At 65.5% G+C, this 21,082-nt stretch overlaps 3 protein-coding genes across 3 annotated transcripts in view; 2 read left to right on the top strand and 1 right to left on the bottom strand.

Moving 5' to 3' along the window:
• Window positions 1-1,170: 1,170 nt before the first annotated feature.
• Window positions 1,171-8,575, top strand: MECP2 (methyl-CpG binding protein 2). The gene is made up of 3 exons (XM_053968184.1): window positions 1,171-1,241; window positions 4,847-5,149; window positions 5,256-8,575. The coding sequence occupies exons 1-3, from the start codon at window positions 1,204-1,206 to the stop codon at window positions 6,142-6,144; spliced, it is 1,230 nt and encodes a 409-aa protein (XP_053824159.1). The 5' UTR covers window positions 1,171-1,203; the 3' UTR covers window positions 6,145-8,575.
• A 1,700-nt stretch (window positions 8,576-10,275) lies between these two features.
• On the bottom strand, window positions 10,276-11,999 carry LOC128802017 (uncharacterized). Its single transcript, XM_053968222.1, has 2 exons — window positions 10,368-11,999; window positions 10,276-10,329 (listed from the first exon to the last, which is right to left on the bottom strand). Exon 1 carries the CDS (start codon window positions 11,549-11,551, stop codon window positions 10,871-10,873), a length of 681 nt encoding a protein of 226 aa, XP_053824197.1. The 5' UTR covers window positions 11,552-11,999; the 3' UTR covers window positions 10,276-10,329; window positions 10,368-10,870.
• A 480-nt stretch (window positions 12,000-12,479) lies between these two features.
• The window catches only part of HCFC1 (host cell factor C1), an 8,862-nt gene continuing 259 nt past the window's right edge, over window positions 12,480-21,082 (top strand). Inside the window, exons 1-5 of the mRNA XM_053967979.1 lie at window positions 12,480-12,590; window positions 13,863-14,089; window positions 15,041-15,189; window positions 17,266-17,426; window positions 19,212-19,420. Coding sequence (XP_053823954.1) covers window positions 13,882-14,089; window positions 15,041-15,189; window positions 17,266-17,426; window positions 19,212-19,420 — 727 coding nt within the window. The 5' untranslated portion in view covers window positions 12,480-12,590; window positions 13,863-13,881. The remainder of the gene's footprint in view (window positions 12,591-13,862; window positions 14,090-15,040; window positions 15,190-17,265; window positions 17,427-19,211; window positions 19,421-21,082) is intronic.

Here is a 21,082-nt window from a genome sequence, read left to right as displayed (position 1 = left end):
GGGGCCGGGGGTGGGGGAGGGGGGATTAGCGCTCCATCCCCGCTCATCCCCCGCCCGGGCTGGGGGGGGGAGGGGGGCGTCCGGCCCCCGCCCCTCCCCCGCCCCCTCCCCCGGGACTGGGGGGCACCGTGAGCAAACTGGTGGCCACAGTGGCCGTACTGGTGGTCACTGTGCTCGGACTGGTGGCCGTCATTGCCGTACTGGTCCTTTACTGGTGGCTGCAGTGCCCGTACTGGTCCCGTACTGGTCCCTGTTGTCCCACACTGGTCCCAGTTCCCCAACACTGGTCCCCGCGCTCCCCGTACTGGTCCGAGTTGTCCCTGTACTGGTCCCAGTTGTCCCACACTGGTCCCAGTTGTCCCTGTACTGGTCCCAGTTGTCCCACACTGGTCCCCGCGCTCCCCGTACTGGTCCCAGTTGTCCCTGTACTGGTCCCAGTTGTATCTATACTGGTCCCAGTTATCCCACACTGGTCCCCGTGCTCCCCGTACTGGTCCCAGTTGTCCCACACTGGTCCCAGTTGTCTCTATACTGGTCCCAGTTGTCCCACACTGGCCCCAGTTGTCCCTGTACTGGTCCCAGTTGTCTCTATACTGGTCCCAGTTGTCCCACACTGGTCCCTGCGCTCCCCGTACTGGTCCCAGTTGTCCCTGTACTGGTCCCAGTTGTCCCCGTACTGGGGCAGCGGGACCCGGGGCGGGCGGGGCGTGTCCAGGGCGTGGCCCGGAGAGGGCGTGGCCTGGAGGGGGCGTGGCCCAGCGGACCGTTACGGCCGTTGGATTTCAAACCCTTCGCAGCGCGGGGGGGCCCAGGCCACGCCCCCTTCGCCGTCTCTTGACCGACGTCCCCTAGAGCCAATCAGCGCCCGGCGTCCCGGCGCGGGGCCCAATCAGCGGCCGCGCGCGCTCCGCCGGCCCCGCCCCCCGTAACTGACAGCGCTTCCCGCCAATTCCAACGGCCCGGCGCGAGCGCCCCGGCCCCGCCCCCGGAGGGCGGCCCCGCCGCCCAATCACCGCGCGCCGACGCCTTGACGGACGGGACGCTCGGCCAATCAGCTCCGGGCGGAGGGGCGGGGCCAGCACCGCTCCGGGTTCCCGTCGCCGCTCGGTCCGGGCCGCCCCCCCCCCCTCCCGCCCCCCCCCCTCCCGGCCCCCCCCTCAGCTTCCCCCCCCCCCCCCCCGCGGGTTCTTCGCTGCGAAGAAAATGGCGGCGGCGGCGCCGAGCGGCGACGAGGGGCGGCTGTGAGTGAGGAGGGGGCGGCGGGGCCGGGGGGGGGCCGCGGCGGGTGTTGGGGAAAGCTGTGAGGGAGCGGAGAGCGGAGAGGGGGGGGGGGGGGGGGTCTCGCGCGCGCGCGCGCGCGGGGCGACGCCCCCCCCCCTCCTCTCTCCCTCACGCCCCCCCCCCCCCCCCCTTTCCTTCCCCTCACGGGCCGGGCGGGAACCGGGAATGGCGGGCGGGGGGGTGTGTGTGTGTGTGTGAGGGCTGGGGGGGGGCTGCGAGCGCCGCGAGTGCGTCACGAGCGGCCGCGGCCCCCCCGGGGGGCGGGAGGAGCCCCCCAGGTACGGGGAACCCTCGGTGGGACCCCCCGACCCTTCCGCGGGACCCCTCCGGGATGAGGGGACCTCCCCTCCCCTTCCTCCGGCAGCCCCCCGAAATGCGGCCCCCCCCCCCATCCTCTACCCCGCTACGAAATTTGGGGACCCCCCCCCCCCAAAAAATTCTGTCTGTGTCGCCATCCCAATATTGCCCCCGTTAGGGTGGAGATGGGGACCCCCCCCCTCTCTTGGAGGGACCCCTGCCCCCCACAAGGGACACACCCCCCCGGCCCGTCCCGCGCGCGCCCAAAACCCCAAAAACCGCCCCAAACCCCTCCCGAGTCACCCCAAAATCCACCCCGAGTCACCCCAAAACCCTCCCCGAACCCCCCCGCGAGTCACCCCGAATTTCCAGAGTTACCCCGAACCCCCCTAAATCACCCCATAACTCCTCGAGTTATCCCGACACCCCCCGAAGTCACCCAAAAACCCCCCCGAAGTCACCCCAAAACCTCCCCGAAGTTACCCCAAAACACCCCGAGTCACCCCAAAATGTTACACCTGCGCTGCGCCCCAAAATACCCAAATTTGCCCCGAACTGTCGCGCTCACGTGGTGCCCCAAAATACCCCGGGTCACCCCAAAATACCCTGAATTTCCCCAAAATGCTGCACCCCAAAACTGCCACGAATTATTGCGCGCACGTGATGCCCCAAAATATCCCCAACTGCCCCAAAATGTTGCACCCCAAAATACCCGAAAACGCCCCAAACTGCTGCTCACCCTGCACCCCCAAACCCCCTGAGTTATCCCAAAATGCTGCGCCCCAAAATACCCAAAATTGCCCCAAACCGCTCCTCACGCCATGTCCCAAATCCCCTCGATTTACCCTAAAATCCCCTGAATTGCCCCAAAATTTTCTGCTCGTGCGCCACCCCAAAATACCCAAAATTGCCCAAAATGCTGCTCACGCTGCACGCCCCAAACGCTCGATTTACCCAAAAATCCCCCAAATTTCCCCAAATTGCTGCACTCATGCAGCGCCCCCAAACTCCTCGAGTTACCCCAAAATACCCTGAATTCCCCCAAAATACAACAGCCCCAAAATACCCGGAATTGCCCCAAAGTTGCTCCAAATGTTCCCCTCATGCTGCTCCCAAAAACGCCTCAAATTCCCCCAAAACGGCTGCGCTCCTGCAACCCCTCTGGGTCTCCCCAAATCCCCCCAAATCCCACCTGGAATCACCCTAAAATTGTCCTCACGCATCGAAATCCCATAAATCATCCCGAAATTTCCTAAATTCCGCTGGAATCGCCCAAATTTCCCCGGAACACCCCAAAATTTTGTTTCTCACGCCCACCTTTGCTGTGCCCACCCCGAGACCCCCAGGGCCACCAAGAGACCCCCAGGGCTACCTCAAGACCCCCCAGGACCCTCTTGGGACCTCCCAGGGACCCCCTCGGGCCACCAAGAGACCCCTGGGGACACCCCAGACCCCTCAAAACCCCCCTGGGACCCCCAGGGCCACCCCAGACCCAGGACCCCAAGACCCTTGGGACCACCCCAGATCCCCCCAAGACCCCCAGGACAACCAAGAGACCCCCAGGGCCAACCCAGACCCCCCCCAAGACCCTCCTGGGACCCTCAGGGGCCACCAAGAGACCCCCAGGGCCACCCCAAACTACCCCAAGACCCCCAGGGCAACCAAGAGACCCTGCAGGGCCACCTCGGACCCTCGACCCTGGGACATTTGGGGGGTCCCTGGGGGTCATCCCCTGTCCCCAGTCCCCCTCATCCCGACATTCCCACGCCCCTTCCCAAATTTTTTGGTGCCGTTTTTATGACTTTTAGCCCCAGGATGGGGCTGGGGGTCCCGGCCATGTTCCCCTCTCGGTGGGGAGGGGTCGGGGGTCTCCCCTGATGGCCACCAGGGTGGCACCATGGGGACCCCCAGCGCCAGGTGGCGGTCCTGGGGGGCTGCGTCCCCCTCCCCACCCCATGACCGACCCCATGGCGGGGGTCCCGCCCCTCCCCCAGCCTCACCTGTGCTTCCTCACCAGGACGGGACCCCCGCGCCGGTGACAGCGGTGACACCGAGGACGGGGGTCCCACCCCACCCCAAATCCCCCCCCCGCGAGTGTCCCGTCCCCGGTGACACCGACACGGGGGTCCGGTGACAGCCCCGGTGACAGCCCCGCGCTGACCACGACCCCCAGGGCCGGTTTTAGTCCAGCGGGGCAGCCACGGGGCTGCCGGACGCTCGGCCGGCCGAGCCAGGCCGGGGCTGTGGGGATGTCCGGTGTCCACTCCGAGCCCCCGTCCCCTCCGTGCCCCCCACGCCACGGACTGACCAGCACTGGGATGTCATTCCGGCCACGGCCGTAATTCCCGCCGGTCCGGGCTGCCCCTCCTTCCTCCTCCTCCTCCTCCTCCTCCTCCTCCTCATCCTGGCTCCGGCCAGGCCCATCCCCTGCTTTGCCCCGTGCCGGTGTCTGGGGCTGTGTCCGTGTGTCTGTCTGTGTGTCCGGGACTGACCAGTGCTGTGTCCAGGGAGCTGCGCTGCTGCATCCGTGTGTCCGGCGGGGTCTGTGTGTCCAGCACTGACCAGTGCCGTGTCCGGAGAGTCGCAGGGCCCTGTCCGTGTGTCCAGCACTGACCGGTGCTGTGTCCAGGGAGCCATGGGGCTGTGTCCGTGTGTCCATCATGTCCGTGTGTCCAGTGCTGACCCATGCTGTTTCAGGGATCCCCAGGGCTGTGTCCGTGTGTCCATTGGGTCCGTGCAGCTGGCACTGACCAGTGCTGTGTCCGGAGCATTGCAGGGCCTGGTCCATGTGTCCAGCAAGTCTGTGTCCGTGTGTCCATTGGGTCCGTGTGTCCAGTGATGACCAGCACCATGTCCAAAGAGTCTCAGGACCCTGTCGGTGTCCGTGTGTCCAGCACTGACCAGTGCTGTGTCCAGGGCTCTGTCCGTATGTCCAGGGCCCTGTCCATGTGTCCAGCACTGTGTCCAGGGCCCTGTCCATGTGTCCAGGGCCCTGTCCGTGTGTCCAGCGCTGACCAGTGCTGTGTCCAGGGCCCTGTCCATGTGTCCAGGGCCCTGTCCGTGTGTGCAGCGCTGTGTCCAGGGCTCTGTCCGTGTGTCCAGGGCCCTGTCCGTGTGTCCAGCGCTGACCAGCGCTGTGTCCAGCGCCCAGCGCTGACCCCTTCCACACCCAGCGACCCGCCTGGCCGCAGCCCCGCGTCCCTCACGTCCGTGCGTCCCCCCGTGACCCTGTCCCCCTCCCCCCGCTGACCGCTGCGTGTCCCCACAGGGAGGAGAAGTCCGAGGAGAACCTGCAGCGGCCGCCCAAGGCCAAGAAACCCAAAAAGGAGCGCAAGGAGCCGGAGCAGCCCGCGGCCGAGCCCGCCGAGGCCGGCAAGGCCGAGAGCTCGGAGGGCGCCGGGGCGGCGCCGGCGGCCCCGGAGGCGTCGGCGTCGCCGAAGCAGCGGCGCTCCATCATCCGCGACCGCGGGCCCATGTACGACGACCCCACGCTGCCCGAGGGCTGGACGCGCAAGCTCAAGCAGCGCAAGTCCGGCCGCTCGGCCGGCAAGTACGACGTCTACCTGATCAAGTGAGGCCTGGCGCGGGTTGCAGTGGTGGGGGGGGTTTGGCCGGAGAAGGGGGGGGTGTGGTCATCGCCGCTGACCGCTCGCTGACCGTGCGCTCTCCGTCCGCAGCCCGCAGGGAAAAGCCTTCCGCTCCAAGGTGGAGCTGATCGCCTACTTCGAGAAGGTGGGGGACACCTCGCTGGACCCCAACGACTTCGACTTCACCGTGACCGGCCGGGGCAGCCCCTCGCGCCGCGAGCAGCGCCCGCCCAAGAAGCCCAAATCGCCCAAAGGCCCCGGCACCGGGCGCGGCCGGGGGCGGCCCAAGGGCAGCGGTGGCGGCGGGGGCAGCGCCCGGCCCAAGTCGGCCGCCGCCGTGTCCGAGGGGGGCTCTGCGGCCAAACGGGCGCTGGAGAAGCCCCCCAGCAAGCTGCTGGTCAAGATGCCGTTCGCCCCGGGCCAGCCGGGCCCCGCGGCCCCGCCGGCCCCGCGGCGGCCGGGCCGCAAGCGCCGTGCCGAGCCGGACAGTCCGGCCGTGCCCAAGAAACGCGGGCGCAAACCGGCGGGGGCGGCGGGGCCGGGGGGGCCGGGCGGCCCCGACAAGAAGGCGGCGACTCCCCCGGCCGTGCAGGAGACAGTGCTGCCCATCAAGAAGAGGAAGACGAGGGAGACGGTGGTGGTGGAACCGGTGACGATGGCGGCCACCGCGACCGCCACGACGACGACGACGACGCCGCGGCCGCCGCCGACCCCGCCGGGCCCCCGCGGCCCCCGCAGCGCCCGCAGCCCCGGCCGGCGCAGCAAGGAGGGCAGCCCCAAGGGTCGGGGGGCTCCCCCCGCGCCCCCCCCGCCGCCGCCGCCGCCGGAGCCCCCCCAGAGCGGCCCCAAGGACAGCGCCAGCCCCCCCCCCCCCGCCGCCCCCGCCGCCGCCGCCGCCGCCCCCCCAGGACTTGAGCGGGTGCTCGGAGCAGAGGGGGGGTCCCGCGGCCCCCGACGGCTGCGCCAAGGAGCCCCCTAAGACTCAGCCCCCGCCGCCGCCGCTGCCGCCGTCGCCGCCCTACAAACACCGAGGGGAGCCCGAGCACAAAGACTCTGCCTCCTCTTCCTCCACCTCCTCCTCCTCATCCTCCTCCTCCTCCTCTTCGTCGTCCTCGTCGGCGCCGCCGCCGCCCCCGCCCCCCCCCAGCGTGGCCGTGCCGCGGCCCCCGGCCCGCGAGGAGCCGGTGGACACGCGGACGCCTGTGCCCGAGCGGGTCAGCTGACTGTGAGCCGCCGCGGGGGACGCACGGACGGACGGACGGACGGACGGACACACGGACGGGCCCCCCTCCCCGCCCTACCCCCCCCCTTTCACGAGGCAGCGGGGACCCCCCCTCCCCCACCAAAAGCCCCCCCCCCCCATGGGTTTCCCGCCCCTCCCCTCCGCGTCGCCCCCCCGAATTTTTATTACCGACAAGCACAGCGAGGGACCCCGGACCCCCCCACTTTGCACTTTTTGAGGAGGGGGGGGTCTCCAGGGCCCCCCCCCGAGGTTGGGCGGGGTTGGGGGAGGGGTTGTTTTGGGGGGGCGGGGCCGCGTCTTCCCCCCCTCCCCCGGCGCCGCTTTTCTCGTTCTTCCAGTTCCGTTCGCGTTTTCCGCCCGTGGGAACCATTTGCACTATGGGGGAGGGGAGGGGGCGGGGCCGGGATCCGGCCAGCGGCCAATGGGGAGCGGCGCTGCTGAAGGGGGGTGGGGGGCGGGGCCGAGCCCACGGCCAATCAGGGGCAGGGATCCAGCGTGGAGCCAATCAGGAGAAGGGGGTGCGGTGTCAGGGGGCGGGGTCTGGTGTGGAGCCAATCAAGAGGAGCAGTGGGTTCAGCCGGGATCTGGGGCTGAGCCAATCAGGAGCAGAGCTGGGCAGGGGTGGGAGCCAGTGTGGAGCCAATCAGGAGCGACTGAGGAGGAGGGGTCTGGTGTTGAGCCAATCAGGTGTGATTTTACTGGGGGTCGGATTTTGAGCCAATCAGCAGCTACCGGTCTGTGCGGCATCCGGTGTCTGGAGCCAATCAGGAGCGGCAGGATCAAGAGGGGGCAGGGCCTGGCCTTCGGCCAATGGGGGCGGCTCCGTGGGAGCCGGATCTGGAGGGGAGCCAATCGGGAGAGGCGAGATCAGGCTTGGAGCCAATCAGAAGCAGCCTTGGGTTCAGCTGGGATCCAGTGTTTGGCCAATCAGGAGCTGCGATCTGGAGGGGGAACAGAGGGGGGTGGGGAGGATTCTGGAGGCGTGGTCGAGTCATGAGCCAATCAGGGACCGGGTGGGGTCGGCGCCGTCCAATCAGAGCTGAGATCCTGTGGGGGCGTGGCCGGATCCAGTGACTCTGGGCGGGGGCGGGGCCCGGCCGGGATCCAATCAGGAGTGGTTTGGATTGGAGGGGCGGGTCCGGCCCCCGCCCAGTGAGGTTGCTCGGCCCTGGAGGGGGGATCCAGTCGCGGCCAATCGGAACAGGCCGTGGGAATGGTGGGAGCCAATCAGGAGCAAGGGTGGGATCTGGTCCACAGCCAATCAGGAGTCAGAGTGGGCGGAGCTGGGATCCAGTCTGGAGCCAATCAAGATTGAGGGTGTGATCTGGTCAGGAGCCAATCAGGAGCAAGAGTGGGATCTGGTGCAGAGCCAATCGTGATCGAACTGGGCAGGGCTGGGATCTGGTCCAGAGCCAATCAGAATCTGGCATGGGTGGAGCTGGGACCCGGTCCTGAGCCAATCAGAAACGAGGGTGGGATCTGATCGGGAACCAATCAGGAGTGAGCTGGGCAGGGCCGGGATCTGGTCCCGAGCCAATCAGGAGCGAGCACGGGACGATCCATTTCACCCTGGGGGAGGGGGGGGGGGTCGTTCTGCCCCTCCCCCACCCGCCCCCCCCCCCCAGTCCCATCCCGGGGTGGGGGAGGGGTCCCTGTCCTGCACTTTACCCACTCGGGGTGGGGGGGAGGGGTCGGGGTCGCCCCCCCTTTTGTGCCCCCCCCCGTTCTTCCATCGCCCCCCCCGGGGGTCCCCACCCCCCCCCCCGGCTCCTCACGGCAATAACGGGGGGGGGGGGAGGGGCGGCCAGAGAGAGCAAACCCCAAAAGGGGGGAGGGGCCCATGTGGGGGAGGGGTCCCGGGGGGGGTTGAGGCGCAGCCACCACCGTGGGGGGGGGGGGGGAGGAATTTTGGGGGGGCTCCCCCACCCCCCCCCACCTATTTATTCTCTCGAGACGTTTTTGCCTTATAAAGTTCCGGAAAAGCCCCTCGGTGTCGGTTGTTTTTGGGTGGGGGGGAGGGGGGGGGTCCCACGGCGCCGCCCCCCCCCTCACACACCCCCCCCCCCCATTTAAACCCCCCCAAATTTCCCCCCCCCCGGGTCTGTGTCTGTGCTGCTGCTGCTGCTGCTGCGCGTGATCCAGCGATTATAAATCTGTGTAACCCTCAGCCGCCTCCGCCGCTTCTTTGGCTCCGCGCACGGATCCCCCCCAAAAAAAACCCCCCCCCGAAAATCCTGCCCAGGTCCCCCCCCAAAAAAATCACCACAAAAATCCCCCCGAAAATCATCCTAAAATCCCCCCCAGATCCCTCAAAAATCCCCCCATGAAATATCCCCTACCAGATCCCCCCCAAAACCCCTCCAGAAATCCCCCCAAAATCTCCCCGGATCCCCCCAAAATCTCCTCCAGATTCCCCCAAAATTTCCCCTGCAAATCCCCCCAAAATTCCCCCCCAAATCCCCCCCCAATCCTCCAGAAGTCACCCCCAAAATCCCCCCGGCCAGCAGATGGGGAGGGGTCTTGGATTCCCCACAGGCAGTTCCGGGATCCCCCCGGTTTATTTGGGGTCCCCAGGTGCTGATTTTGGGGTTCCCCAGGTCGATTTGGGACCCCCCCAGGTAAATTTGGGGTCCCCAGGTGCATTTTGGCATCCTCAGGTGGTGATTTTGGGGTCCCCAGGTGGATTTGGGGTCCCCAGGTGCTGATTTTGGGGTCCGCAGGTGCTGATTTTGGGGTCCCCAGGTTGATTTTGGAATCCTCAGGTGCTTTTTTTGGGGTCCCCAGGTGGATTTAGGGTCCTCAGGTGCTGATTTTGGGGTCCCCAGGTGGGTTTTGACATCCTCAGGTGGTGATTTTGCGGTCCCCAGGTGGATTTGGGGTCCCCAGGTGGATTTGGGGTCTCCAGGTGCATTTTGGGGTTCCCGAGTGCTTTTTGGCCTTGCAGGTGTGGATTTTAGGCTCTCCCCAGGTGTTTTTGTGTCCGTCCAGGTGTATTTAGACCCCCCCCAGGTGACGTTTAGGACCCCTGGGTGCTGATTTTGGGGGTCCTGGGTGGATTTTGACCCCGACGTCTGCTGATTTTGGGACCCCCCAGGTGGATTTGGGACCCCCCAGGTGGATTTGGGACCCCTCAGGTGGGTTTGGGACCCTCCAGGTGGATTTGGGACCCCCCCAATGGATTTTGGGGTCCCCGGGTGCTGATTTTGGGGTAAGGGGGGGTTGGGGCCCCCGTGTGGGGTCAGGAGGGTGGATCTGGGATCTCCCCATAGGTCACCTGGATGACGTCACTGGATTCCCTCAGATGACGTCACTGACCCCCTGTGGGACCTCACCTTTTCCCAGGTGCCCCCCCCACCCTTTCCCCCTTCCCCCAGTCCTCGGGAGTGCCCTGGAAGCTCTGACGTCACACCACGATGTAGTACTCACTTACTACGTCATCGCTCCAATGACGTCATCGCGGGCTAGGGGGCGGGAACGGCGCTCAGGCCCCGCCCCTTTTCCCGCCTTTGGGCCCGGTTCCGCCACACTCAAGATGGCGCCGTTGCCGCGGTAACCGCGGGGGGCGGGGCTTCTGCCACACCAAAAATGGCGGCGCCCCCAGGGGGCGGGGCCTGGGCGGGGCCTCCCGGATGGAGGAGGCGGGACTGGGATGAACTGGGACGGACTGGGAGGGACTGGGAGGGACTGGGACCGCCGACATTCCCCCCAAAAGGACCTGGGCCCCCCCCGAGATGGCCGGGGGCACCCCCAGACTCATTTCTGGCTGGGGCAGGGGCTCAAACCCCTCCCAAAAATCCCCCAAACGCCGAATCCTCCCGGGGAGGGGCGGGATCCGTGTCACACCTGGGGTGTGCCAACACACCTGGGGTTTATTGTCACACCTGAAGATTTATTGTCACACCTGGAGTTTTATTGTCACACCTGGAGTTTACTGTCACACCCGGGGTTTATTGTCACACCTGTGTGTTTATTGTCACATCTCGGGTTTATTGTCACACCTGAGGTTTATTGTCACACCTGGGGCTGTTTCACACCTGAGCCTGAGGGGGGACAACCCAAAACTCCCTAAATCTACCCCAAAACCTCCCCAAACTCTCGGACCTTCATCCCGAACCCCTTGCTGAGGAACTTCTCCTCCTCCTCTCTTCTCCCCACCACATCCCCCGGAGCATTTTGGGGTTCCGGAAGGGCAAAACTGGGGCGAAAAGCGCCAAATTCGGGTGTTTGAACAAAAATCCGTTACGGGAAAGGCGGGAAAGGCGCATGCGCAAGATCGAGGTGAAGCCGCGCATGCGCCATTACGACCGGTGCGGTCGCGCACGCGCAGTGAGCGCCGCAGCCGTTAAGCGCCACCATCCGGGAACTGGCAGGCGCCATCTTTGTGGCGGGTGGAGGAGACGCGTCCAAAATGGCGGCTCCCAAGCGCCAGTAGCCGGCGCGGCGGGCGGGCTTTTCTCGGCTTTCAGCGCGGCGGCGGCGGCCCGGAGCGAGCGGCAGCGGCGGCGGAAAGCGGCGCCCGGGGTCGGCGGGCGGCGGGTGGCTGCAGGTGCGGAGCGGCGGCGGAGCGGCGCGGAGAGCGGCGCATCCGGGTCCCGCGGCCGCCGCCATCTTGGGCCGCCGCGGAGCTGCGGGCTCCCACCTGCGCCATCTTGGGGCGCCGCATCGGGGCTGTCCCGGAGGGGGGACTAGAGGAGGGGGCGGTGGGGCCTGAGCGAAGAGTGCGGGGAGCGCCCAAAGCTCCGCTCCCGTCCCGAGCAGGCGCCTCCATCTTGTGCGCGCGGCGAGGAGGAGGAAGAGGAGGAGGAGGAGGAGGAAGATCCGGGCATCGGGCGGAGCCATCTTGGACCCCCCCTTCCCACAGCAGCGCGCCGCCATCTTGTGACCCCTCCCCCGCGCACCCGGGCACCGGCCGCTCCGCCGCCTTGGAGCCGCAGCGGTAGCGGAGCCGCACCCGGTAAGGGCGAAATGAAGCGGAGAGCGCCGGGAGGGAGGGTAGGGAGCGCGGGGGCCCCGTGAGGGCCGACACCGAGCATCGGTTCTGCCGGATGGCCGGCGCCATCTTGGGAGGGGACGTGCGGGGTGTCATGGCGGCGCCGTGCGCCGACATCCGGGTCCTTCCCCCACACCGCCCCCGGGGCGCCATCCTGGGAGGGGCCGCCGCATCCGGGTCCCGCGCGCCGCCATGTTGAGAGTCCGGGGGGGGGGCGGGGGGCGATGGCAGCGCCGGGGATCCCCGGCCCGTTTGAGTCGTTCCGATCCTCGGGGCCGTGAGGCCTCAGAGCGGCTCCGGCGTCCCGTTAATTCCGGGGGGCGGTGGGGAGAGCGAGGGCGCCCCGGGGCAGGGGAAGAAGAAGAGGAGGAGGGGCCGCGGTTTGCGGAGGGGGCGGTACCCAAGGAGAGGCGGGGCGCCCAAGATGGCGGCGCCCATGGCGGGCTGAGCCCTCCGTACAGTGCTGCGCCGCGGGGAAACGGGCCGCGCCGCCGGTAGCCAGACCGCGGGGGATTCGGTGTGTGCGGGGGGACGAGGCCAGGAATGCCTGGGAGCGATTACGGGGATGCGGGAAGGCCGGGATGGGGGCGGCACCGGGAGATGGCGGCGCTCGGGGTGGGGGGGCGAGGAGGGAAAACCGCGTAAAAGGCGGGCTGGGGGGGGGCGGCTCCTTTAAGAGGCCGTTGGAGTGGGCGTGGCCACGCCCTTCCGTGACCACACCCCCTCCGTTGGCGCCATGGCCGCGCCCCTTCAGGCGGCTCCGTACAGTCCCCCCCGCGTCCCTCCGCCGCTCGACCCAGCCTTGCCGCTACCGGGCCCGACCCGGGGGCCACCGAGTTGGCGGTGAAATTTATCCCGGTCCCCCTCCCAAAATGCCGCCGCCTCCTCCCGTCCCGCCCTGCCCACAATGTCGCCCCCCGTCCCCGGCCAAGATGGCGCCGCCCGGGTCCGGAGGGGGCGTGTCCGCGCTGGCCCTGCCCAGTCCCGTCGCTTCCCGCCCACCCTCAGCGGCCGCCGGACACAGGCGCAAGATGGCGGCTCCCAGGGCGGCGTGAGGGGCCGCCGCCGCCGCGCTCCGCCCGCAGCCGCAGCCCCGCGCCGGGAGCCGCCGCAGCCGCACGACCCCCGGAGCCGCCGCCGGGAATCGGGGAGCGGCCGCGGGCCGGGAGGGGGAGGCGGCCGCGGGGCCGCGGTGAGCGGGGGGGGCGGCGGTGGGGGGGAGGAGGCGGCCGCCATTTTCCGCCCGGGCAGAGACAAGATGGCGGCGCGCAGGGGCCTGAGGGGGGGGGGAGGGGGCGTGAGGGGAGGGGCAGAACTGGGGGGGGGGTGGGCATTTGGGGGGGGGGGGCACGACGTGAGGGGGAATTTGGGGAGGGGGGAGATGAAGCTGAGGGGGGGTCACGGCCTAAGTGGGGAATTTGGGGAGGGGGGGGTTGAACTTGAGGGGTGTCACGGCCTGAGGGGGGAATTTGGGGAGGGGGGGGGTTGGGCACAGTCTGAGGGGATAATTTTGGGGGGGGGTGTGAGAGTTGGGGGGGGGGCACACCCTGAGGGAAATGTGGGGTGGAGGGGAAGATGAAGCTTAAGGGAGATAAATATTTGGGGGGGGGGGGGAAATTGGGTAGTGAGGGGGGGGGGGCGTCACGGTGTGAGGAGCGGTAATTAAGAGGAGACGTAACGAAGAAAGTAATTAACGGGGAGGAATAAATGCTCCCCTCCCCCTCACGTGGACTCCTCCCCCATTGTCACACCCCCCGCTGTGGGGGGGGTAATTAACTCTTTCGGGGTAATTGCGGTGCAGGGGGGGGGTGTAATTAAACATTCTACGCTAGATTTGGGGGGGGGGGGCGGGTCAAGCCCTTGGGGTATTTGGGGGGAGGGGTCGGAGGTGACCCTGGAGATTTGTGTGGGGGAACCCCCAGATTTGGGGACACCCCCCCAGAGAGATGCAATGGGGGGGGGGGTCCCTATGTCCAAACCCCCCTTTGGATGGGGGGGGGTCAGTGTTAATGGGGGGGGTTTTGGGGTGTCCCCCACATCCAGACCCCCCTGACCATCCCGGGAGGGTCAGTGAGGGGGGGGTCTCAGGTCATGGGTTTGGGTTTTGGGGTGTCCAAACCCCAAAGGACAGGCAGCAGGGGTGTGGTCAGGTCATTTGGGGGGGGCTTTTGGGGTGTCCCCCACACCCGAGCCCCCCTGTCCCCTCCAGGACAGACAGCGAAAGGGGGGGTCAGGTCATTGCGGGGGCTTTTTGGGGTGTCCCCCCACCCAGGACAGGCAGTGGGGAGGTGTCAGGTACATTTGGTGATTTTTGGGGTATCCCCCATGTCTGACCCCCCCCGTGTCCCCCCAGGACAGGCAGTGGGTGGGGGGGTAAGTTAATTTTGGTGTTTTTTGGGGTGCCAGTTAATTTTGGTGATTTTTGGGGTATCCCCACGTCTGACCCCCCCCCGTGTCCCCCCAGGACAGGCAGCGGGGGACGCATGGCAGGCCTGGGCGGGGGGGGGTCCCCGCCGCGGGCCCCCCCGGGCCCCCCCGCGCTGCAGCCGCGCTGGAAGCGGGTGGTGGGCTGGGCTGGGCCCGTGCCCCGGCCCCGGCACGGCCACCGCGCCGTGGCCATCAAGGAGCTCATCGTGGTCTTCGGGGGGGGCAACGAGGGCATCGTGGACGAGCTGCACGTGTACAACACAGGTGGGGCACCTGGGGGGGGCACCTGGGGGCGTGGGGGGGGTCCCTACAGGGGTGGGACTTGGGAGAATCTGCAGGTGTAGGGCACAGGGGGCACCTGAGTGGGCACAGGGGTGGCACTGGGGAGGAGCTGCAGGTATAGAGCACAGGTGGGGCACCTGAGTGGGCACAGGGGTGGGACTGGGGAGGAGATGCTGATGTGGGGCACCTGGCGGGCACCTGAGTGGGCACAGGGCTGGGACTGGGGAGGAGCTGCAGGTGTAGAGCACAGGTGGGGCACCTGGGGGGCTACAGGAGGAGTGGGGAGTCCCCACAGGGATGGGATGGGATCGGGGCTCATTCCTGGTGTTCCCCGTGTGTCCCTGCCCCTGTTTGTCCCCACAGCCACCAACCAGGGGTTCACTGTGGGGGTTCAGGGGGTCGTTCTCAGTGTCCCCCCATGTCCCTGTCCCTGTTTGTCCCCACAGCCACCAACCAGTGATTTAGGGAGTCATTTCCAGTGTGTCCCTGTCCCCTCTGTGTCCCCACAGTGGTTCATTGTGGGGGTTCAGGGGGTCATTCTCAGTGTCCCCCCGTGTCCCTGTCCCTGTTTGTCCCCACAGCCACCAACCAGGGGTTCATTGTGGGGGTTCAGGGGGTCGTTCTCAGTGTCCCCCCATGTCCCTGTCCCTGTTTGTCCCCACAGCCACCAACCAGGGGTTCAGGGGATTATTCTCCGTGTGTCCTTGTCCCCTCTGTGTCCTCACGGCCACCAACCAGTGATTTAGGGGGTCATTTTCAGTGTGTCCCTGTCCCCCCTGTGTCCCCAACAGCCACCAACAGTGGTTCACTGTGGGGGTTCAGGGGGTCGTTCTCAGTGTCCCCTGTGTCCCCACAGCCACCAACCAGGGGTTCACTGTGGGGGTTCAGGGGGTCGTTCTCAGTGTCCCCCCCGTGTCCCCTGTGTCCCCACAGCCACCAACCAGTGGTTCATCCCGGCCGTGCGGGGGGACATCCCCCCGGGCTGCGCCGCCTACGGCTTCGTGTGTGACGGCACGCGGCTGCTGGTGTTCGGGGGCATGGTGGAGTACGGCAAGTACAGCAACGACCTCTACGAGCTGCAGGTACCCCAGCACCTGGGAACCCCCCCGAGCACCTGGGGAACACCTGGGGAAACCCCCTGAGCACCTGGGGAGCACCTGGGAAACCCCCCTGAGCACCTGGGGAGCACCTGGGAACCCCCCCCGAGCACCTGGGAACCCCCTCGAGCACCTGGGAACCCCCCTCGAGCACCTGGGGAACCCCCCTGGGCACCTGGGGAACCCCCCTGAGCACCTGGGGAACCCCCCTGAGCACCTGGGAACCCCCCTGGGCACCTGGGGAACCCCCCTGAGCACCTGGGAACCCCCCTGGGCACCTGGGAACCCCCCTGAGCACCTGGGAACCCCCCTGGGCACCTGGGGAACACCTGGGAACCCCCCCGAGCACCTGGGGAACCCCCCTGAGCACCTGGGGAACCCTCCTGAGCACCTGGGAACCCCCCTGGGCACCTGGGGAACACCTGGGAACCCCCCCGAGCACCTGGGGAACCCTCCTGAGCACCTGGGAACCCCCCTCGAGCACCTGGGGAACCCCCCTGGGCACCTGGGGAACCCCCCTGAGCACCTGGGGAACCCCCCTGAGCACCTGGGAACCCCCCTGGGCACCTGGGGAACCCCCCTGAGCACCTGGGAACCCCCCTGAGCACCTGGGAACACCCCTGAGCACCTGGGAACCCCCCTGGGCACCTGGGGAACCCCCCTGAGCACCTGGGGAACCCCCCTGAGCACCTGGGAACACCCCTGAGCACCTGGGAACCCCCCTGGGCACCTGGGGAACCCCCCTGAGCACCTGGGGAACCCCCCTGAGCACCTGGGAACACCCCTGAGCACCTGGGAACCCCCCTGGGCACCTGGGGAACCCCCCTGGGCACCTGGGGAACCCCCCTGAGCACCTGGGGAACCCCCCTGAGCACCTGGGAACCCCCCTGAGCACCTGGGAACACCCCTGAGCACCTGGGAACCCCCCTGGGCACCTGGGGAACACCTGGGAACCCCCCTGGGCACCTGGGGAACCCCCCATAGCACCTGGGAACCCCCCCCGAGCACCTGGGAACCCCCCTGAGCACCTGGGAACCCCCCTGGGCACCTGGGAACCCTCCTGAGCACCTGGGGAACACCTGGGAACCCCCCTGGGCACCACCTGGGAACCCCCCCCAGCACCTGGGGAACCCCCCCGAGCACCTGGGAACCCCCCCGAGCACCTGGGAACACCCCTGAGCACCTGGGAACCCCCCTGGGCACCTGGGGAACACCTGGGAACCCTCCTGAGCACCTGGGGAACCCTCCTGAGCACCTGGGAACCCCCCTGGGCACCTGGGGAACCCCCCATAGCACCTGGGAACCCCCCCGAGCACCTGGGAACCCCCCTGAGCACCTGGGAACCCCCCTGGGCACCTGGGAACCCTCCTGAGCACCTGGGGAACACCTGGGAACCCCCCTGGGCACCACTTGGGAACCCCCCCCAGCACCTGGGGAACCCCCCCGAGCACCTGGGAACCCCCCCGAGCACCTGGGGAACCCCCCCGAGCACCTGGGGAACCCTCCTGAGCACCTGGGGAACACCTGGGAACCCCCCTGAGCACCTGGGGAACCCCCCCCAGCACCTGGGGAACACCTGGGAACCCCCCCCAGCACCTGGGAACCCCCCCCAGCACCTGGGGAACTCCCCTGAGGTTGTGGGGAGCACCTGGGAACCCCTCCGAGCACCTGGGAAACCCCCTGAGCACCTCGGGAACCCCCCCTGAGCCATGGGTGACCCCTTGGGACCCCCCCCAAATACCCTGGAACCTTCCCCAGACTCCCCAGAACACCCCCCAAACACCTGAGGACCCCCCTGGGACCACCCCAAACACCTGAGGACCCCCCTGGGACCACCCCAAAACATTCCAGACCCCCCCAAACCATGGGTGGACCCCCGGGACCCTCCCAAAAACTCCAGGACCCCCTCAGGAACCCCCCCCAAATGCCCTAGGACACCCTGGGACCCACCCCCACCCTCCTGAACACCCTGGACCCCCCAATTTTGGGGTCCCCCATCCCCCTGGGTGCCCCCTAATCCCAGACCCCTCCCCAAATCCCACATCCCCCCCCCCATTCCAGGCCTCCAGGTGGGAGTGGAAGCGGCTGAAGGCGAAGACCCCCAAAAATGGGCCCCCCCCTTGCCCCCGGCTGGGCCACAGCTTCTCCCTGGTGGGCAACAAGTGTTACCTGTTCGGGGGGCTGGCCAACGACAGCGAGGACCCCAAAAACAACATCCCCCGGTACGGGGCACCCCAAAACCCGGGGGGCACCCCCAAACCTGGGGGGCACCCCAAAAAAAACCCCAGGAATCAATGGGGGGAGGGGGCTTGGGGCTGGTTTGGGGCCACACAGGGATTTTGGGGGGGGTGTGGGGTTCAGCTTGAAACATTGGGGTCATCTTTAGGGGGCACCCCAAAACCTGGGGGGCACCCCAAAAAAAACCTGTGAATCAATGGGGGGAGGGGGCTTGGGGCTGGTTTGGGGCCACATAGGGATTTTGGGGGGCGTGGGATTCAGCCTTGAAACATTGGGGTCATTTTTAGGGGGGCACAGAGACCCTTGTGGGGCCACACAGGTGATCCCAAAAGCCTGGGAGTTACGGGGAGGGCAGGGGGACACCCCAAAACCCCGAGAATAGGGTTGGGATGGGGGGACTTGGAGACTTTTCTTATTTTTGGGGGATACAGGAGTGACCCCAAAACATTGGGGTCATCTTTGGGGGGACTTGGGGATCCCCAGCGGGGGCACAGGTGAAACTGGCACGGTTTTGGGTGAATTTTAGGGGTTTTAAGAACTCTTTTTAGGGTGTTCTATATTCCCAAACACCCTTTTAGGACAGTCCCGTGTCCCCAAACACCTTTTTAGGGCAGTTTCACATATCTGAACAGCCTTTTAGGGTTTTTTTGGGGTGCCCAGATCTTTTCAATCCCCTGTACAGATATCTGAGCACCTGCACAAATGGACACAGGCGTTTTTGGGGCCATTCTGGGTGCATTTTATGGGATTTAAGAGATCTTTTAGGGCAGTCCTATACCCAAATCAACCTTTTAGGGCAGTTCCACATATCCGAACGCCCTTTTAGGGTTTTTTTGGGGTCTCCTGACCTTTTCAATTCTCACTACAGGTATCTGAACACCTCCACACATGAACACAGGCGTTTTTGGGGCCATCCTGGGTGCATTTTATGGGATTTAAAGGATCTTTTAGGGCAATCCCATATCCCCAGCACCCTTTTAGGACAGTCCCACATATCCAAACACCCTTTTAGGGTTTTTTTGGGGTCTCCTGACCTTTTCAATCCCCTCTACAGGTATCTGAACACCTCCACACATGAACACAGGCGTTTTTGGGGCCATCCTGGGTGCATTTTATGGGATTTAAAGGATCTTTTAGGGCAATCCCATATCCCCAGCACCCTTTTAGGACAGTCCTACATATCCAAACACCCTTTTAGGGTTTTTTTGGGGTCTCCTGACCATTTCAATCCCCTCTACAGATATCTGAACACCTGCACAAATGGACACAGGTGTTTTTGGGGCCAACTTGGGTGCATTTTATAGGATTTAAGGGATCTTTTAGGGCAATCCCATATCCCCAGCACCCTTTTAGGACAGTCCCACATATCCAAACACCCTTTTAGGATTTTTTTTGGGGGGTCTCCAGACCTCAATCCCCTGTACAGATATCTGAGCACCTGCACAAATGGACGCAGGTGTTTTTGGGGCCATCCTGGGTGCATTTTATAGGATTTAAGAGATCTTTTAGGGCAATCCTATATCCCAAATCAACCTTTTAGGGCAGTTCCACATATTCAAAAATCCTTTTAGGGTTTTTTTGTGGTGTCCTGACCTTTTCAATCCCCTCTACAGATATCTGAACACCTCCACACATGAACACAGGTGTTTTTGAGGCCGTCCTGGGTGCATTTTATGGGATTTAAGGGATCTTTTAGGCCAGTCCCGCACACCCAACCACCCTTTTAGGATCTTTTATGGGATCTCCTGACCCCGGATCCCTTTCCTCAGGTACCTGAACGACCTGTACGTGCTGGAGCTGCGCCCGGGCTCGGGGGTGCTGGCCTGGGACATCCCCATCACTTACGGGGTGCTGCCCCCTCCCCGGGAATCCCACACGGCCGTGGTGTACACGGAGCGCGACGGGCGGCGCTCGCGCCTCGTCATCTACGGGGGCATGAGCGGCTGCAGGCTGGGGGATTTGTGGACCCTGGACATCGGTACGGGGCTTTTGGGGCTTTTTATGGGGTTTTTGTGGGGCTTTTGTGGGGTTTGGAGGAGTTTGGGGGGGATTTGGGGTCTGGAGGACTCAGGGCAATGGAGGGTAGCGTCATCTCCTGGCCATGAGCGGCTGCAGGCTGGGGGATTTGTGGACCTTGGACATCGGTACGGGGGGTTTGGGGTTTTTGTGGGGTTTTTGTGGGGTTTTTGTGGGGTTTGGAGGGGATTTGGGGTCTGGGGAACTTGGAGGAATGGAAGGTGTGAAGGACACTGGGGGCCATGAGCGGCTGCAGGCTGGGGGATTTGTGGACCCTGGACATTGGTACGGGGGGTTTGGGTTTTTTTATGGGGTTTTTGTGGGGTTTGGAGGGGATTTGGGGTCTGGAGGATTCAGGGCAATGAGGGGTAGAATCATCTCCTGGGCATGAGCGGCTGCAGGCTGGGGGATTTGTGGACCCTGGACATCGGTACGGGGCCTTTGGGGCTTTTTATGGGGTTTTTGTGGGGTTTGGAGGCATTTGGAGGGGGTTTGGGGGGGATTTGGGGTCTGGAGGACTCAGGGCAATGGAGGGTAGCGTCATCTCCTGGCCATGAGCGGCTGCAGGCTGGGGGATTTGTGGATCCTGGACATCGGTACGGGAGCTTTGGGGCTTTTTATGGGGTTTTTGTGGGGTTTGGAGGGGATTTGGGGTCTGGAGGATTCGGGGCAATGAGGGGTAGAATCATCTCCTGGCCATGAGCAGCTGCAGGCTGGGGGATTTGTGGATCCTGGACATCGGTACGGGGCCTTTGGGGCTTTTTATGGGGTTTTTGTGGGGTTTGGAGGCATTTGGAGGGGGTTTGGGGGGGATTTGGGGTCTGGAGGACTCAGGGCAATGGAGGGTAGCGTCATCTCCTGGCCATGAGCGGCTGCAGGCTGGGGGATTTGTGGACCCTGGACATCGGTACGGGGGCTTTGGGGCTTTTTATGGGGTTTTTGTGGGGTTTGGAGGGGTTTGGAGGGGATTTGGGGTCTGGGGAACTTGGAGGAATGGAAGGTGTGAAGGACACTGGGGGCCATGAGCGGCTGCAGGCTGGGGGATTTATGGACCCTGGACATCGGTACGGGGCCTTTGGGGCTTTTTATGGGGTTTTTGTGGGGTTTTTGTGGGGTTTGGAGGGGATTTGGGGTCTGGAGGATTCAAGGCAATGAGGGGTAGAATCATTTCCTGGGCATGAGCGGCTGCAGGCTGGGGGATTTGTGGACCCTGGACATCGGTACGGGGGGTTTGGGGTTTTTGTGGGGTTTTTGTGGGGTTTGGAGGAGTTTGGGGGGGATTTGGGGTCTGGAGGATTCAGGGCAATGAGGGGTAGCGAGGGGTAACATCATCTCCTGGGCATGAGCAGCTGCAGGCTGGGGGATTTAAAGACCCTGGATATCGGTATGGGTGGGGTTGGGGGGTTTTTATGGGTGGTTTTATGGGGTTTTTATGGGGTTTTGAGGGGTTTTTAGGGGATTTGGGGGGTTTTGGGGTGTGGAGAACTTGGAGGAATGGAAGGTGTGAAGGACACTGGGGGCCATGAGCGGCTGCAGGCTGGGGGATTTGTGGACCCTGGACATCGGTACGGGGGGATTTGGGGGAGTTTTGGGGTTTATAAGGGGTTTTGTGGGTTTTTAGGGG

The sequence above is a fragment of the Vidua chalybeata genome, chromosome 32, assembly GCF_026979565.1.
Source record: "Vidua chalybeata isolate OUT-0048 chromosome 32, bVidCha1 merged haplotype, whole genome shotgun sequence".
Lineage (NCBI taxonomy): Eukaryota > Metazoa > Chordata > Aves > Passeriformes > Viduidae > Vidua > Vidua chalybeata.
This window is presented reverse-complemented; position numbering and strand designations above follow the sequence as displayed.